General features: G+C 46.8%; 3 protein-coding genes and 1 pseudogene across 16 annotated transcripts in view; all 4 read right to left on the minus strand.

Annotated features, from left to right (window-relative positions):
- Positions 1-18573, minus strand: part of LOC101554848 (protocadherin alpha-C2) — a 236676-nt gene that overhangs the window by 45095 nt on the left and 173008 nt on the right. For 2 of the 14 annotated variants that reach the window (XM_055144069.1, XM_055144067.1), the window contains exons 1-2: positions 4985-7669; positions 2526-2588 (exon numbers count right to left, since the gene is read on the minus strand). The exons of 10 other annotated variants lie outside the window; for them this stretch is intronic. In XM_055144069.1, coding sequence (XP_055000044.1) covers positions 2526-2588; positions 4985-7531 — 2610 coding nt within the window. In that variant the 5' untranslated portion in view covers positions 7532-7669. Of the gene's footprint in view, positions 1-2525; positions 2589-4984; positions 7670-18573 lie in introns of those variants that run through there. 2 more of the 14 variants (XM_055144068.1, XM_004611261.2) reach the window with 2 other exon arrangements.
- The window catches only part of LOC105943052 (protocadherin alpha-1-like), a 210956-nt gene that overhangs the window by 10270 nt on the left and 182113 nt on the right, over positions 1-18573 (minus strand).
- LOC101549903 (protocadherin alpha-4-like) overlaps positions 1-18573 on the minus strand; it is a 176337-nt pseudogene that overhangs the window by 10269 nt on the left and 147495 nt on the right.
- The window catches only part of LOC129406117 (protocadherin alpha-3-like), a 183997-nt gene that overhangs the window by 10267 nt on the left and 155157 nt on the right, over positions 1-18573 (minus strand).

Genomic DNA, 18573 nt, shown 5'->3' on the forward strand with positions numbered 1-18573 from the left:
CCTTCACCTTTGCCTGAATGGGTATTTCTTTGCACTGTCAAGTTAAAAGTCTTTATTTATTTGAGGGGCAGGGCTCAGGGGTTGAGTCCTAGATAAGGCTGGGGTGGGCGACTCACCACCGTGCTTGTGCTTGGGGACTATGTGGTTGCTGGAGAGCAAACCTGGGGCACCTGCGCACAAAGCATGCACTCCAGCCCTTGGAGCCAAATTCAAATTTTAGAAAGAAAAACTTGTATTAATTGTTTCTTGGCTAGCAAGTTTCAAGAACTGCGTAGGTCACCTCTTGACCTGAGGTTTTTTAAATCATGACTATAGATTATGATGTCCAAAATGCCAGGATATGAATAAGCTAAATGTATTTCCATATTACAGTATACGTAGGAAAACTCAGCCAGGAGAACTCCTGCCAGAGTCACATTCAAGGACACCTGTATGTTCCCCCACAATTTGGCTAAAGGGCACTAGTAATAGCAACTTTTCCTCAAACATTTGCAAACAGCATCATTTGCCCTCTTGATGAGAGCAAAATCTGGTGCCCAACCAAAGCAAGTCCCTAGAACTAACTCTGCCGTTCTGTCAAGCAGACAGCATGCCAATAGACAATTTGTAATATGCCAGGCTGTATCCCTGCAGAGTGTTCTGAGGTAGACCAGATGCCCATGTGATGGCTCACTCCTGGGTCAGAGGAGAGGGTAAGCCAATGACATTCAAGCTACAATAAATAGATTTCTTCATCAGTCAAATGACGCCCAGAGAAACAGGCAGAGAAGAGCTCAGTCATAATCCCATCTGGCTCAGCAAATCAGTAGAAGGGAGGAAGGAGGTAATTTGAAGAAATTATTATATTATCAGACCAAAGAAGTCATTTCTCAGAACAGTCCTATACTAATATGTAAACAGCAAAAGGAAACACTCTGACCCACTCAAATAAGACTATGGGACTGGAGAGGCAGCTCCATGGGGCTGGGGTGCAACTTGGCACACGGGTGGACCCTGGTTCAAACCCCAGTACCACATGGTCTCCTGAGACTGCCAGGAGCAGCCCTGGAGCACTGTTGGGCATGGCCCAGGAACCAAAAAGAAAAAACAAAAATAACTATCAAATGATGAAACCTGGAATGGAAGTTCACAGATATGGTTTCTTTGCTTGTTCTGCCCATGCACCCTTATTATAAATTTACTCTGTGTCACTTCAGGAAAATTGTAAATTCTGATCCAGGAAAGTCAGTAGATAGAAAATTCAGACCTAGAGGAAATAAGCCAGCAGCCATTGAAAGGATTAACCCAGGTCACCATGTCTGAAGTTAGAGGAACTGTGCACACAGAGATAGCTGAAGATTTGGTGGCTACAAACTGCTTTCAAATAACTGAAATAGGGGCTGGAGTGATAGCACAGCAGGTAGGGCATTTGCCTTGCACGCGGCCAACCCGGGTTCGAATCCCAGCATCCCATATGGTCCCCTGAGCACCGCCAGGGGTAATTCCTGAGTGCAGAGCCAGGAGTAACCCCTGTGCATCGCCAGGTGTAACCCAAAAAGCAAAAAAAAAATAAGTGAAATAAAATAAAACAACTAAATCCTGTTACTCTTGTGATTTCCACATGCTGGGCTAAATGAGGTCACTGAGGCTCAATGGGACAAGAGGCCCAGAACCCTCAAAAGTGATGCATTAACTTATTTTCTTTTCCTGGAACTGTTGAATAAGTTTCTAACTACATTCAACATCCAGTCTTCAGAAATCTCCACAGAAATCCTATCTCATTCCCAAACAGTTCCTCCAACGTCCTTACTGTACAAGTGACATATGAAATATGTTCTCTGGGGATAAAACCAACACCCCACCCAGCCCAAATAAAAATCTGGTGATATAAATGCTGATATTTATGAGATGGAGAGTTAGCACAACAGATAAGGTATTTGCCTTGCACATGGTGGTTTCTGGTTTGATCCCTGGCACCCATATGGTCCCCCCAAGCCTGCCACGAGTGATCGAGTGATCGCTGAGCACTGCAAGGAGAGGCCCAAAACAAAATAAAATAAAATAAATGCTGGTATTTGATATGCAAGGAAAGAAATCAGATAAAGAACCAAGATAAGAGAGTTCTCATAGGCTTTGCCAATAGTAAAATAAAAATCTATTTGCTTGAGGGAACATTCTTATTCATGAATCCTCCCATTTGTGACCAACTTCCTTGCTTTTTCAAAAAGCAGCTAAATTCCACTTTGAGGTGAACTCACGGTGACCTAATGCCTGGGTGTCTTACATCAAAAAAGTGTCAACACTGGGACTGGAATACTCAGGCTGTTTCCCAAACAGCAGCTGTGCAGTCCGACATGCCTTTACATAGCCCTGCAGTGTGACTGTGCTACTGACCCTCTCTGAGCCCGTTTCCTCACACACCAAATGTTGATAAATGTTTAATGCATGGTTTACAGGTACTGAAAGCACACAGATATTGTGAAGCAGAGTGTTTTTCTAGAGCAGGGTGAAATACAAATTCCCTTACTCATTCTTCTAAGCCTTACCTCACTTAAATGGAGGCACCTGGCATCAGCAGCACCCCAGGATCTTAGTGCCTTCCGCGGTAACTAGGGAGGGAAGGGAAGGGAGAAAGTCGAACCAGGGATTTAACAAGTTGAGCCTGCATGACCATGACTCAGAGTTGAATGAATTTGTTTGCCATACTATGACAATGCAACTCACTCACTCACTCTCGCTCTCGCTCTCTCTCTCTCTCTCTCTCTCTCTCTCTCCCTCTCTCCCTCTCTCTCTTTCCCTCCCTCCCTCCCTCATTTCAGGAGTTCTAGACCTTTGGGGTCTGGCAGAAGCTTGCCTTTTTGTAGATCACACACTCTCCTGGCAAAATCCCACAAGAGCAAGCACTTTTCTGACATAATTTTCTCCCCAGATTAAAGGTTTGTGTACCAAAGTGCATTTAACATACAGGTCAGTGTGAGACTGAAAGAGTTCGTGACTCCCACTGTCCCCAGCTCTGAGGCAGCAGAGGGAGGGTAAGAGTGGCCATTCTCTGAGCTCAGGGCTCACAGCGGGTGACAAAGCTGGACAGGATCTCCTCCTCTCCTCTTCCTCTCCCCACTACAGCCCACCTCAGGTCTAAGAGGGCCCCTCTGGAATCCAGTAAGCAGATGTCTGCAGCATCCTTATTTAAAATCACACGCTCCTACATGCTTCCAGAAGCTGTGATCTAAAGAATTCTGAAAAGCCCTTGATTTTTCCCTGTTTTTCTTAATCTGCACTCTGTCTCCTGTGTCCACTTAGCATTGACTGACACTAGGTTCTTTTGATAAATAAACCTACAACATATATAGGAAATTCCCCTCTCAGTTCACCCTCGATTTCCCCCTTGCGTATACATTAACTTTCCCAAGAATAACACAAACTTAGATGGCAAAAATATGAACATTAACAGGAGAGTAACATGTCAATAAAAACACCTCATGCAAATTTAGGAGGGACAAATATTCTTAACTAAGAGTTTGTTCTAAGAGTCCTACCTACAAAGTTACTGTCTGGGATTTTGATGGAACAAAATTTTGGCTTCTGAGATCTGAGTTTAAGGTAGCCCAAAGCTGTGTGTTTTACAAGCATGCAGAGGGAAATCACAAGCTCACATCTATACATTCTCACACTCTCTGGTCATTTGTGTGCCCAGTCCCGAGCAGGTGATTTGCCTGCCTGAAACACACAAAGAGTGGATTTGCTAATATCTGCCTTTGGTTTTAGCAAATCTACCTTCTAAGCCCTTTATGGCTCCTGCCATCCAAAGTTGTGATTCAGAGCATGAACGTGTACACACAGCCCGTAGTACCGTGCAATAGTATTGCCATTCATGAGGGTTGTGAAGAGGCCATTTCACATCTCATCAAAACCGGAGGAATGGTTAACAGGAAATCAGATTTAAAACTTGCATATAAGCTAAAAGCACAAAAACCCTCTTCCACTAAATTCAGTGGGAGAGTGTTTTTTTTTATCCTTCCCCCAATCTGAGCTCGTCTGCTCTTGACCATCTCCCCGCCCCCCACCCCCACCACATTCCTATTCTACTCATTGTGATTATCTCTCTGGCTCTACACACCAAATTGGTTCTTGGTCTCTTGGCCTCCCCATCACTGCTTTCCTCCGACCCACCCTACTGAAGACCTCCCACAACAAATAATCAAGGAGAACTGGCTTCAGGGTGTGGTCCTTATTCTATGTCTTTATCTCCTCGGACATTAATTTCCAGGAGATCCTACTGCATTAGTTCAGAGCAATTATCAGAAATATTCACTGTGGGAATGATTTTAACTGTTGACAGTCCAAAGTACAAATAGTGACAGCACAGAGGTAACCGCTGCAGCCCTCAAAGGTCTTAGCTCTTTAAAAAAATAAACACGGGTTTGACTCCCAGCGTCCCATATGGTCCCCTGAGCACTGTCAGGAGTAATTCCTGAGTGCAGAGCCAGGAGTAACCCCTGAGCATCACCAGGTGTGACCCAAAAACCAAAAAAGAAAGAAAGAAAGAAAGAAAGAAAGAAAGAAAGAAAGAAAGAAAGAAAGAAAGAAAGAAAGAAAGAAAGAAAGAAAGAAAGAAAATGGACAACATCCCTGTAAGATTTCAAAAGAACCTTCCCTGCAGACAAGATAGAAAAGGCCATTTCCCCTTGACTCCTTGACGTGACCCCTGACTGCACCACCTTAAACTCAAGTCTGTCCCTGCAGAGCTGTGCTGGAACAGCAAACGGTCGAGCCTTCACATATCAGAAATGAAAATGGGAACTAAAACTACGTCCTCACATCAGTTCTTTAGAGAGGAAACATCAGATCACCATCACAGTTTTTATATCCACACACGCACTCCATTTCCCAGATAACCAAGTTCCTGTTCTTAATGCCATAAAGCCACCCCACAGCACAGGGGGGTGGGAAGGGGGGAGGTAGGAAGCACAGGGCGGCGTGGAAGAGCCCTGGTCTCCCATCTCACCTCATTCGGAGGGCCAGCCTCATTTCTGAGAATAATCAGGCTCCCGACACTGTGCCTACTTTGGTTGGTGTGGTGCCTGCTGTCGCCAGCTGCTGCTTGGGCTCCCCCGGGCCCCGGGCCTGTCTGCGCCCCTGTGTTGTAAAACATGAACGTGTCGCTCCCTGAGCCGGCTGTCAGGCAGGCCTTGTAGCAGTAGGTCTTGGTGAGCGAGCCGTTTCCCCGCACCTCAATGAAGTGAGGCTGCACTTTGAGGCCGTGTGGTATCCTGGAGTCAATGTTGTTATTGGCCTGTTTGTACAGCTCGGCGGGGCACCGCTCCCTCACGCCACAGAAGCCTGCACAGCACACCGTGCCGTAGGCGGTGTAGTGGTAGCACTTGATGATGCTCAGAACAATGATTGTCAAAATGAATATAAAAGACACTGTGCTTAACGCAATGATGAGATAGAGTGTGATTTCAGAGTACGTCCGAGAGCTCTTCACGTGCCTCTGAGTGTCCGGGAGGATTCGAGACACCCTGTCCACCACGGCCACTGTGATGGCCACAGAAGCTGAGAGCGAGGGCTCCCCATTGTCTCGGACCACCACCGTCAGGTTGAAAGTGCTCCCACTCTCGTCCCCCAGCTTCCGGGTAGTCCTAATCTCTCCTGTGTGCAATTCGACTTTAAAGAGATCCAGGTCCGAGGACTGGGCCAGGTGGTAGAAGAGCCATGCGTTCTGCCCCGAGTCTGAGTCCATGGCGATGACTTTGGTGACCAGGTAGCCAGCAGGGGCAGTTCGAGGCACCATCTCAATGGCTGCGGAGGAGTTGGTTGAGGTAGGGTACAGGATGTGAGGAGCATGGTCATTCACGTCCACCACATACACGTTGGTGGTCACAGTGCTGCTCAATGGCGGGTGCCCCTTGTCCTGAGCCTCCACGATCACATAGAATTCCCGAAACTTCTCGTAGTCAAAGGAGTTGACAGCATACAGGCTGCCACTGGCACTGTCAATGGAGACATAGGAGGTGACGGGCAGCCCTTGAAGCTCCCTCTCCAGGAGGGAGTAGGTCACCTCCGCGTTCTCCTTCTCATCTGGGTCTGTGGCTTGCACGGTGCAGAGCAAGGCGCCAGGTAAATTGTTCTCCTGGACGTAGACCGAGTAGGAGTCCTCCAAAAAGCTGGGTGGATTGTCGTTGACGTCAGAGATCTTGACCTGCAGCGTTCGCTGAGATGTGAGCTGTGGAGTGCCCCCATCGGTGGCAGTCACGGTGATGTTGTAGGCGGCCACCCGCTCCCTGTCCAGAGGGCCGCTCACCAGCAGTGTGTAGGAGTTTCCGATGCCATTCAGCCGGAAAGGCAGCGCTGCCTCCAGGCCCAGGCTCACCTTCTTGTTGGGGCCTGAGTCTTGGTCACTGACACCAAGAAGCGCCACGATGGTGTTGGGGGCCGCGTCCTCCGGGACGGGACTAATCAGATCCCTGAGCACTATTTCTGGCGCATTATCATTCACGTCCACAATGTCCACCAGCACCTTGCAGTGACCCACCATGGGCACTGGGCCCCGGTCGGTCGCCTGCACGTAGATCTGGTAGGCAGAGGCCTCCTCGTAATCCAGCGCCCCACTCACCCGCACTTCGCCGGTGCTGGCGTCGATGCTGAAGAGCTGCCTCTCCCGTTCCGACGTGTAGCTGCTCAGCGAGTACCTGAGCTCGCCGTTGGAGCCCTCGTCCGGGTCGGAGGCGTTCAGCCTCACCACGAGCGTGCCCGGGGGCGCATCCTCCCGCAGCTGGACGCGGTAAGTGGACTGGTGGAAAGCGGGCGAGTTGTCGTTCGTGTCCAGGACGCGCACGGTGATCTGCGCCGTGCCGGAGCGCGCCGGGCTGCCCCCGTCCACCGCGGTGAGGACCAGGTGGTGCCAGGCGGCCTGCTCGCGGTCCAGGCCCTTCCGCAGCACCAGCTCCAGCACCTTACTGTTCTCCTGCAGCGGCTTCAGGTCCAGCTCGAAGTGCTCGCTGGGGCTGAGTTCGTAGGTCTGCACCGAGTTGGCGCCCACGTCGGGGTCCTGCGCGCTCTCGATGTGGAAGCGCGCCCCGGGCGCCACCGACTCACTGACCTGCAGCTGGTAGTCGGGTCGCGGGAAGCGCGGCGAGTTGTCGTTGATGTCTCGCACCTCCACCTCCACGGTGCCCACCGCCACGGGGCTGTGCGCCAGCACTTCCAGGCTGAGCAGGCAGCGAGGCCGCTGCTCGCACAGCGCCTCGCGGTCGATGCGCTCGTTGACGAAGAGCTCGCCGCTCGTCAGGTCCAGCTCCAGGTAGCGCGGGCTGGGCGCGCCCTGATGGCTCAGGCGCAGGCAGCCGGGCCCCAGGCGCCGCAGCTCCAGCCCCAGCGCTTGCGCCACGTTGCCCACGACCGCGCCGGGTGCCTGCTCCTCCGGCACGGAGTAGTGGAGCTGGGAGGCCGCGGGGCCCGGCAGCGGCAGCAGCAGCAGCGGCAGCAGCGGCAGGAGCGGCGGGAGTCGCGGGCGCTCGGTCGCCCCGGGTCGGGGGGCCGCCAGCTCCATAGCCACCGGCCGCGGCGGAGGCGGCCGGGCAGGGCCGGAGGCAGCCGCTTCCCCAGCCGCGCTCCACGCCCGCGCCCCGCCTCCGCCCGTGCCGCCCTGCGCCCCCGCGGCTCACGCGCTGCCGAGCGCCCGGGGCGGCCCCCACGCGGGCCCTCCCGAGGGCTCCCGGCCCCGCCGCGCGCGCTCACGCCCCATGTCCTGCCGCTCGGCTCGCCCGCCGCCTGCTCCCCGGGCGCCGCCGCCGCCGCCGCCGCCGCTCGGGGGGAGGGGAGAGGCCGCAGGAGGGGCGGGGGAGCGCCCGGCCAGTCCCGCGAGGCGGCGCGCCGCCACCCCGAGCGCTCAGCCCGCCGCTCGCGCCGCGCCTGCCCAGCCCCGGCGGCCCGGACCCGCCGGCACCCCGCCGCCCGCCGCCGTCGCCGCCCGAGCCCGGCCACTCCCTGGCTCCCCGCCCCCACCCCGACTCCCGGCCTCGGAGCCGCGCGGGGCTCGTGCAAGATGCTTCTAGGGAAAAAAGGGAAGAAAAAAAAAAAGGCACTTTGGGCTCGCGGACTCCGGCTCTCTGCTGCCCAGGAAAAGGTTGTCACGCGCAATTCAGGAAAATCAACTCGGGGGCCGTAGTTGAGTGCCGACACCTGGGCAGCGCCTCCTGGTTGGATGGAAATAAAGGCAGGCCGGCTCTCGGTGGGTGGGGGTTTCCAGGTGCAGCGGGCGTGACGGTTCACCTGAGCCAGCACTTCTGGAATGCTCGGAGCACTGCAGAAAGTGCTCGGTCCGAGGGCAGAGGGAGGGGGCAGGTGCTGTCCTCTGGCTCGGAGCAAGCTTACAGGCCAGTCCCCAGGCAGTCTGCACGCAGCTTTCCACCCAGTCAAACGACCCTCATTTCCAGTGTGCACTTTTGGCAAAGAATCATTTCAAAATTCTCCTCTATAAATTTGGCCCCGTGAGGCCGCAGGCTAAGCTCTGAGCTGACCTGCTTTCAACAGAGTGAGGGGGATCTGGTAAATATTAGAGAACTTCTTCCCTCAAGCTTTTCCTTATTTTACTTCAAATCTTTCCATTTATCACCCAAGACATATCCTTTGTTCTTTCAAGTCATTTGATTTTTTTTTTCTTTAATGGATGACAATGTCTTCAAGAGCCTGCAAGACCATTAAATCCAGGGAGTTACTCTTGATCTCCCAAACCTGGCTAGAATTTGGACCCTTCATCCTTTTGCACTGAAAAGTCTACTGTTTAGTAAGCAAAATGTGGGCAATTAGGACTTATATGACAATAGCTAGCAATTTCAGTGACTGCAGCTCATCTTCCATAAATATAAGGCTCCTTTAACACCTCTCAGCCTTCATTCCCCTAAGATTCCCCCTTTCATTGCTGCAGAGGCCACAGCAGTCAGCCAATTCTCTGGTGAACCGGGACTGAAGGGCCAGAGAAAGTCTTTCCATGCTGTGTCATTGCCTCTGCATCTCTGTTCTGAACGTGCACTCCTGCCCAGCCCTCCACGGGAGTTTAAAATCAACCTTTATACAAAAGGCGCTAGCCCACTAAAATCCCCTCTCCCCCACCCCCACCCCGGCCCCACAGCCACTCCTCACTCCCCAGTTCTCTAGCTTTGGATGGGAACAGAGCCAGAATGAGACTGAAATTTGGCATGCTTCCCTGGGGGATAGGAGAGGGAGACGGTGGCCAGGGCCACAGCCATGATGCTGACACCCAGATTTCGCTGACAGCATGCCACAACCTACCCCGTTTCATTCCAGAGAAGCTCCCCAGCTTCCTCCCATCACTGCTGCGGCTTATTTGTCCTCTTTGTTCCCTCAAGGGTGCAGAGTGGGAAGCCGTTGCCTTCACATTCTATTCCTGTCTCTTAGGTCTCCCTCTCCCACTTCTTCTCCCCAAAATGCCCCCTCAGTAACTCTGTCCCTGTCTGCCACAGTAATCCGATCTCAGAAAATCATAAACCCTCAAGTGCACAAATTGTTAAGCCTTTGTCTTCACCCATGCTTACTTCGGAAAATAAATGGCTGGTAAGTGGAATCAAGTTGTAAGTTGTCAGAAGAGTGACCTTTCCTTCCCTCGTCTCTTCCCAAGGCCCTCATGGTCGCTGCCACTGCTGCCCACAGCTCAGCAGCCTGGCCGCCGGGTGCTGACCATACATGAACCCTGAGCCCCTGAAAAATCACAGGCACTTTAGGGAAAAGATTCAAGTGACAGGAGGTGGAGCAATGTCTTTAATGGAAGCCTCCAAGTGTCATATCTCAGAAGATAAACCAGGGTTTGTCTTTTAACAGTTGTGGTAGTGCTGCAAGGCCACCCTGCCAGGCTGGCAGATCATTTTGATGCATCAGGATCATAAGCTTCGGCTCCTGTTTACTCCCTCAATGACTGAGAAGAGAAATGCAGAGCCAATACCAATCAGCCCTTTCCACCGCCATCCTGCTAAAGAGATGGTACAAATCCAGCATTACAACAACTTATACTACTGAATACTATGGAACTATGTTATTTAGCCTCTTGCCAACTTTCCAAGTTGGTAGAATGGGATTACTTAGATGGCTGGCAGGTGCCCTGTCTACAAATATTAATGCTAATTCTGCAACCCCACCATTATGTCTTCCTTCCCTGCCTCTAAGAATCCACTATTAAAAAGTGGAATAGGGCCAGGCAGAGAGCTAGCTTGATGGGCTGGCACTCGTGCTTTTGCATGCAGTTCAGTTGTTGGCACTGGATGGTCCCTGGAGCACTACCAGGAGGGTCTGCCTACGTTCTGAGAGCCACTGTGCACCACTGGGTGTAGTCCCCCACAAAAAAAGCAAGAACCCACTGTGCTATCTCTCCAGCCCTAAGATGGTTAATTTTAAGAAGCAGAATAGACAGTAGAGTCAGGTCACTTAACCTAAATTTCAGCTGTCTTATTTTAGTTGGGGATAACAATATGAAAACACAGGATTATTATAACTACATGAATGATGTATACAAAGCACAGTAACTGACAGATTCACTACTATTATTATTAAATGCAACAATGTATCATCATAACATCTCAGTCAACATAAGGCACTGTAACTGTGCCAGGTAGGAAGTCAGTGTGATGAGTGTGTACCAAAGTTAACCTTCCCCTGTGTCCTTTCCACTGTGCACTCAAGTGTATCTTGCATTTTGAGAACAAAGGCAGAATCCCTTTCTATACCATCATGGACATGGGGGTTCTATAATGAGATTTCCTGCAAGAGTCTTGTTTCCTTGTTTTTATGGGTTAGAAAGAGATTCACCTTTTTAGAACACATAAAAATACTTTCGCAATAGAAAACAAAAGTCTCAAACAGCTATCATCTCCAGTACTCCATACACAGCTTGGTGCAGAGGTATTTTTGTGTTGTTTTTTTTAAAAAACAGAACTAAATTTGCAACTTTACTTGGGTAATTCTCTCAAATAAGAATAGCTGCTCCTGGGGCTGGAACAATGGTACAGCAGGTAGGGCATTTGTCTTGCACAGTTCAATCCCCGGCATCCCATATGGTCCCTCGACTACCAGGAGTAATTCCTGAGTGCAGAGCCAGTTGCAACCTCTGAGCATCACCAGTTTGGGGGGCAGGGGGAAAGAAAAATAAGGGTGGAAAAGTGAATAGTTGCTCCATAGGGCCAGAGAGATTTTATAGCAAGTAGGGCACTTGACTTGCATGCGGCTGACCTGAGTTCGATCTCTTACACCCCTTGGGGTTCCCTAAGGAATGATCCCTGACGCTAAGCACTACTGAGCATACCCCAAAACCAAGTCGAAAAGATTAGCTGCTACTTTTCTTTCTGCTTTTCTAAATGTCATAAATACCATGTAGACATCAAGGTGCAATTTAAACCCTGTGTTTGTGTAGTACTGTCCATTCTAAACATGATGGGCATTTTCCTCTTTCACAGTCCGCAGTGTATCTCTGAATGCTGATGTGTCTCATTCTTTAATTCATCCAAATGCCTGTATATTTCTTTACCTTTATTACAAGAAACTTGCAAACAGATGTCACGTCTCTACATTTCCGTGTATTCTTCACAATGTAGGACACCTTTGAGACTCCCAGTAAATGATGACTGCTTCATTTTGTTTCCAGACCCCTTCCTAAGCAAATTCACGGACAGTTACTACAACTCAGGCAATTCTTTGTGGGATGTGGCCACTGCATCTAACAGAAATAGAGCTCAACAACTGCAATGCTTTTTTGTTTGTTTTGTTTTGTTTGGGGCCACATCAGGCAGTGCTCACTCAAGGCTTACTCCTGGCTCTGAGCTCTGGGATCACTCCTGGCAGACTTGGGGGCTAATAAGTGTTGCTGGGAATTAAACCAGGATTGACCTCATGCAAAACAAAGGCGCTACCCACTGTGCTACTACTGAGACTGTACTGATTGTAACTAGAATCTTCCCTTAAATTTTGCAACACAAAAGATTTCAACTTAGAGAACTGAATCCTGCTAGACTCCAAAATATTTCTGCCCCAAGGTACTGTTATCACTCTTTTGCTGTTGTCAGGACTCCCAAGAGGAGCTCAGGAGTTGGGAAATGAAGGGCTCTGACAGCTGGCTGAGGCTGGTTTTTCAATGCAAGGGTCCCAGGATGTGGTGCTGCTCAGGTCCTGCAGGGCAGGGGGTGACCCTGGCCACCCCAGCAGTGCTGGAAACCTTGAGGGCTGCACCCTGAAGGAACCTCTTGGTGCCAGGGATCAAACCAGGGTTAGCCACATGCAAGGCATGCATGCACCTTAACATCTGGCCTGTCTCTCCAATCTCTTAGCAATCTTTTTACTTTATATTATAAATTATAAGATAAAGGTATTCCTTCCTTATAACTAACAAGTAACAGGGTAAAGAATGTTTACAACCCCTCTTCTGCTTGCTAAACAAGAACTTTGAAACGGTATCTCTCAATTGTTTCCCTTAATTGTATTTATAAAATGCATCCTTCATGAGATCACTGGACTCAGAAGCAAAAACAATCACAACACAACCAAATTAGGTCTCTAAGAAAAATACTGGCACTCAGTGAACACTAATTCACATAAAATTCCCCTTCTCTGACATTAGCTACCCTACAAATCATTTTTCTTTAGGGAACCAAATGATCTAAAATCTTTTGGCCACAGGGCAAAAGGACATGCTTGTTATCTGGATCAAGCTTTGGCTGGTTTTTATCAAGGTACCTGCCAAATCAAATTTTCAATTTCATTTTCAAGTTGTTTGTTTACATTGTCCCACAAACTGTCCACGTGGTAAATAAACTTAAAGAAACAAATGAACATCTCCATTGTTGTTTTAAAATTTCCATGTTGAGCTGGAGAGATAGTACAGGGGTTAAAGCACATGCCTTGCATACACCTGATGCTGGTTCGATCCCCACTGCACTGCATATGGTCCCCAGAGCACGACAGGAGTGACCCCTGAGTGGAGAGCCTGGAGTAACTTCCCATCACCACTGGGTGTGGCCCCCAAATGAACAAAATTTAAATTTCCAGATTGCTTGTTATTAAGCAAGAGGAGGAATAAGAGTTGATATTTATGTATATCCAGTAGGAAAATGATTTCCGATATGATTACAGCATTGTACACAGCTAGAACATCAATGGATGAGATTTTTTAAAGTTTTTTGTGTAAGACAGAGGCTAAAGTTTTTATATAATCCTTTGTGTCTAGACGGAGTGTATTAACTTTTAGGGAACCAACCTCACAGAGTTTGGTTCCAAGCAATGAGTATATTGTTAAATTTGTTTTTTGTTTTTGTTTTTGTTTGGTTTGGGGCGACACCCAGCAGTGCTCAAAGCTTACTCCTGGCTCTGCATTCAGGGGTCTGACTGAGGCAGCTGAAAACTGCTTAGAATAAACAAAAGTACTCAAACTTTCTCTGGACAAAAACCAAAGAGGTAGATGAGGGCAAAAGCTCGAGGAAAATAGTATAATCTTAATATTAAAGCAGACAATTCAATCATTTGTGGTCTTTTCTTCTTAATCATTGTATTCTCATTGAGATGGCCCATAAGAATCATATAATTTTTTGAAGATTAAAAGATATTTAAAAGTATACAAACTCTTTGTTTACAAAACTATGAAGTGTTGGGCTTTTTGTTTGTTTGTTTATTGATTTGGGGCCCAAACTCAGCAGTTTTCAGGGCTTACTCCTAACGCTGTGCTTAGGGATCACTTCTTGCCATGTTCAGGGGACATATGTGCTGCTTGGGATCAAACCTGGTCAGCTGCATGCAAGGCAAATGCCTTCCCCCTGTATTTTTCTCCAATCACCCCCTCCACTTTTTTTTAATTGAAGCAAATATTTAAACAGAACTTGAACTTCAAGATCAGTGAGGAGAGAGGAAGTGTAAAAGTGCTAAAAGTAATGTAAGTGTCTGCAGCAAGATAAATGAGCACCCAGGCTACTGGAAGAACTTACAGATGTGACTAGAGAACCAAATTTCCTATTTAAAACAAAAAGTGTCCTTGAGACTTATTTAAATCCCTTCAAAACTCTACCATTGCTAATATGACTTTATGAGCACTTATAAATGAATGTATCATACTTGCACCTGCTTTGGCTTCAACAAAATCTGCAAACCTCAAACTAAACTACTGAAACGTTAAAAAAAAATAAAATCACATGGGCATTTTATACTCTCCATGGCTACAATCATTGAAGAGGGAATTGCCACTGGTGATCTAATTGAAATTCCTGGAGACACTGAACAGAGTTCCCCAACAGACCTTCACACACAAAAATGAAAAAAGCAAGCCTGCAAGCCAGCGTAGTTAGGTGAGTTCAGAATTGTTTAAATAGTAGTGCCAGCAAGTGTCTCTGAATGGCATGCTAGTCTGGAAGGAGAGTTCCAGTGGGCAACTACCGAGGTCCACCATTGGGTCTCATTCCATTCAACATTTCATCTCTGACTTACAAGCAAGCATCAGGCCAATCCAACCATGAGTTCAGCTCTCTGCCTAGATTCAACCACATTTCTAATTCACTAAAATTGCTCTCATCTTCTATTTGAGATTCAATACATGGCCCAAATTTGTAAGTTTGTATTTAAGAAAATTTCTGGCTTCTAGCATTACCAGTAAAACCTGTTCCAAGTTTCCATTCATCACTTGGGACCTCTTATTTTAATAGAAAACCTTTCCTTTTCCATTTTTTGGCTCTGTTTCCCTCCACAAATCTTGGGATTTTAGCCATATAATAAAATAGATGGTAATTTGGCACTAAAGAATATACTTGTTCCCAAGTGAATTTTAGCCAAAGCAGTCATTGATTTGGTTACTATGTTTCCTATTTCAAAAAAAAAAGAGATACTGCTGAGATACCTCAAATTTCAGTTGCTTTTTAAGATACAACTAAGTGAGCATAGCTTCTCCTTCCTTGGAATCACTATATTTGCTACCTGGACAAAAAAAATCAACAAACCTACACATCTCTGCCTTAGAAGTGTCAATTTCCTAAAGTACCTATTTATACATTCAGAGTATCATGTAATTGTTGGCTTTTTATATCCCTCTTGTATCTTGAAGTCTTAGTACTTTTTTCATATTATTTCTATACACATTAACTTATTTAAATCTTCACAATGAATCTGATGATGTTGGCCTTGAAGAAACTGGATCTTAAAAGATGAAAAAATATTGATCTCCAGAAAGTTTTTTCCTCATGTTCCTTTTTCGTGAGATCCTGTGACATTTAATGCTACACATGCTCTTCTGTATTACAGGTTTCAAGTTATTAATTTATAAGTATTTTATACAGAATCCTATTCAGTTGCTTTCACGGCTACAAGTTTTTCTTTTAGAGACTGTAATGGGGTCTTCCATGTTCTTTTGTTTCTGTTTTTCTGGGCCACACCTGGCTATGCTCAGGTCCTACGCTTAGGGATCACTCCTGGTGAGCTTGGGGGGGCATACGGGGTGCTGAGGATCAAATCCAGGTCAGCTGCATGCAACTCAAGGGCCCTACATGCCGTATCTCTCCAATTTGTTTTATGGTGTTTTTTGTTAGCTTTTGTGCCACACCCAGCGATGCTCAGGATTTACTCCCAACTGCACTCAGGAATCACTCCTGGTGGTACTCAGCAGACCATATAGGATGCCAGGGATGGAACCTGGGTCAGCTGCATTCAAGGCAAGTGCCTTACCCACTGTACTATCCCTCTGGCCCCAATTCTATGTATCTTTTATTGGATAGATAGCCTAGAAAAATTGTGATTCAAAATGGGTTTGGAAATTTTATATTCCAAGCTCTTCCTTCACAACCATCTTTCCACCAACAATATTCTGCCTAAGAAATGGGGTTTTATAAATGACTTGGACTCTTCTGGTATAAATTCCACTTATTTATTTATTGGGGTAGCTTGTTACATAATTTCTTCAGCAGAGATGCCTACAGCACATTAGAAGGTGGGTAAAAGATAAATCCTCTAAATTAGCCAAGTTAAGATGTACTATGTAGTACTAAGTGACTATTAGAAAATCCATTAAAGGATTTTGATGAGATAATTGATGTTATCTAAAACCTTGCTTTATCAAAGCTCCTTTATAAAAATTATTTAGAAAAGGCTACAACATTCTTCAATTTTGTGCAAACCTCACAATTTTTAAAATTTTAATTTTACAATTTAATAATTAAATTCCACTAGCAATTACTCCTACACCCACTTTAAGGTTTTTAGCTACACTGTATGTACCTAAGGAGTGATCCTGCTTAGTGTGAAAAGCCAGACTCAGATTCAAGAACTCTATTGTTTATTATGTGCTCTTGGGAAAGTTGTTTAATTTCTCTGAACCTCAATGTTACAAAATGAGGAAAACACAGTGTGCTGACTAAAACAGCTGCTGCCAGACATTAGTTCTGCATTGTCTCTTTTTTAATCACAAGCAAAGAAAACATACTTAATTTGTCAGAATACCGGAGGCAAACCTAGTGCTGATTCTATTTGTACAGCATCTCTGAACAATCTCAAAAATCTCAAAATTATTAACTTGATACATCTACAAGCATCTTTACAGCAGCTGAGCAGGAAAGACACATACATGAAAGTCCCCAAATAATACTTTGAAAGTCACCTTGTAATTCTCTGTGTTCAAATCTATTGGCCGGGGGCCAGAGTGATAGTACTGAGGGTAGTGTGCTGTGCTCGCCTTACATAAGGTAGACCAGGTTCAATCCCCATCACCATGTATGGTTCCCCAAGCACCGCCAAGAACAATCCCTGAGCACAGACTCAGGAGTAAACCCAAGCACCATTGGATGTGGCCCAAAATACCAGCAAATAATTTTTTAATGATTGGACAGTTATTTAATAAAGCTAGTGAACTAATGACAATGGGGTGGCAACTTTAGCAAATGTCTAAAACTGAAGCATAGAAGAGTATAATAATTTACTAGAAATACAGAGCTTATTTTAAGCAGAACTGAGTAAAAATCGCCCTTTCTCCCTTTCCAATTCAATGATGTATCTATTTTAACAGAGCTGTCACTGTAGGAGATGCAATATCCTTTATAATTAAAATTCCATCATAGCTTCCCATGATTGGTTTTCTGTAGTACTCTAAAGCTAGACTACTATTCCTTTGATCCTCTTATCATCACCTCATTTAAAGTCTCAACTGTATATGAAACATTTATTGGTTCATGAATCAATGTATACATGAGATATATCCAACAGCAGCAACTTTTAAGATATATGGATTTAGTGCTCCTAGCTAGAAGAAGGTGAGGATAAGAGGGATTTTGAAATTACAAAACATCATTCTTTCCAAAGGTCAAAAATGGTAGGTTAGGAAGATAGTGACAAGGTCCTGGGGTAGTGGCTCACTGGCAGAGCACCTGCCTGGCAGGCATGAGGTCTTGCCTTCATACCTGCAACCACCCACATCACCCCATGTGATCCCCGGCACTGCCAGGCACCAGGCCCGGTGCAACTGTGTGCATATACTGCAGCCCAGTGCAGTGCCTGACTCCACAAACACAACTGAAAATAGCAAACAAAGAAAACAGCAACATCCCTGACAAAGCTTCCCCGACCCAAGAATAAATATGTTGGGGCCAGTGGACTAAGTCCCAGGTTGAGAGCACCTGCTGTGCAAACATATGATGACGTTTTCAATCCCTAGTGTTGTCTCACACACCAAGCGGGATCCTGGCAGTTCTGTGGTTTAAGCCCGGGAGCACTGCCACCTAAGATCACAGGTGTGATGCAAAAAACCCTCGGTTTAATCACCGGTCACACAAATTAAAGTGTGCACTGCAGTGAGAACTGCAACTACAAATGATGTTTAGGCACCATGGTCAGGAAGTGTAATTTGTGGCAAGCACGTCTGAGAGGACTGCAGGGTCCCCTAGAAGCAGGACAACCAGAATGTGTGGGTAACACTGAGGAGTGGGAGCCTGGCAAGCACATGTGTGAGCACTGCAACCTGAGTTGAGACCCCAGGTATGGGGAGAACTCTGGTCGCTGTAATGACATCATCACAAATTCAGAGTGCTCCCAAGCAGTGCTTACGGGACCAGGCGCCACTCCTGGTCAGACTTGGCCAACCAGATGGGCAGGTCAATGCTCAGACCCAGCAGGACTATTGGCACTAGGGCACTGTGCCCTCCTGGCTCCTGACTCCCCAGCTCATCACCATACTCAATTTTTTTCTCAGTGAAGCAAAATGAGTTTTTATTGAAAGACATTGACCTACAAAGATGTGAGGGAAGAGAAAGAGAGGAATATGTGTTCAAGAGAACATGGGCTTCTCCAGAGTGGAACAAAGCAGAGGAGAGAAATACGTGTAACATTGACTTGAAGAAGTCAGAGAGCCCCTTACTCATTCTTATTCAAAGAAAGCTGATGGAATGTTATGGAGCTTTTCATTCATCTAACATTTATTTTACATTGACTTTGTGACAATGACACTAAAGCTCAGTAGCACTTTCCTATATCTAACAAGTACAGTTTTAATTACTATTTTATATGGACTTATAAATTAGAGGTAGGTGGGGACATAACTTGTCTCATACTTGCTAATGCCTATGGTGACCA

The sequence above is a fragment of the Sorex araneus genome, chromosome 6, assembly GCF_027595985.1.
Source record: "Sorex araneus isolate mSorAra2 chromosome 6, mSorAra2.pri, whole genome shotgun sequence".
In the NCBI taxonomy this organism is placed as follows: domain Eukaryota; kingdom Metazoa; phylum Chordata; class Mammalia; order Eulipotyphla; family Soricidae; genus Sorex; species Sorex araneus.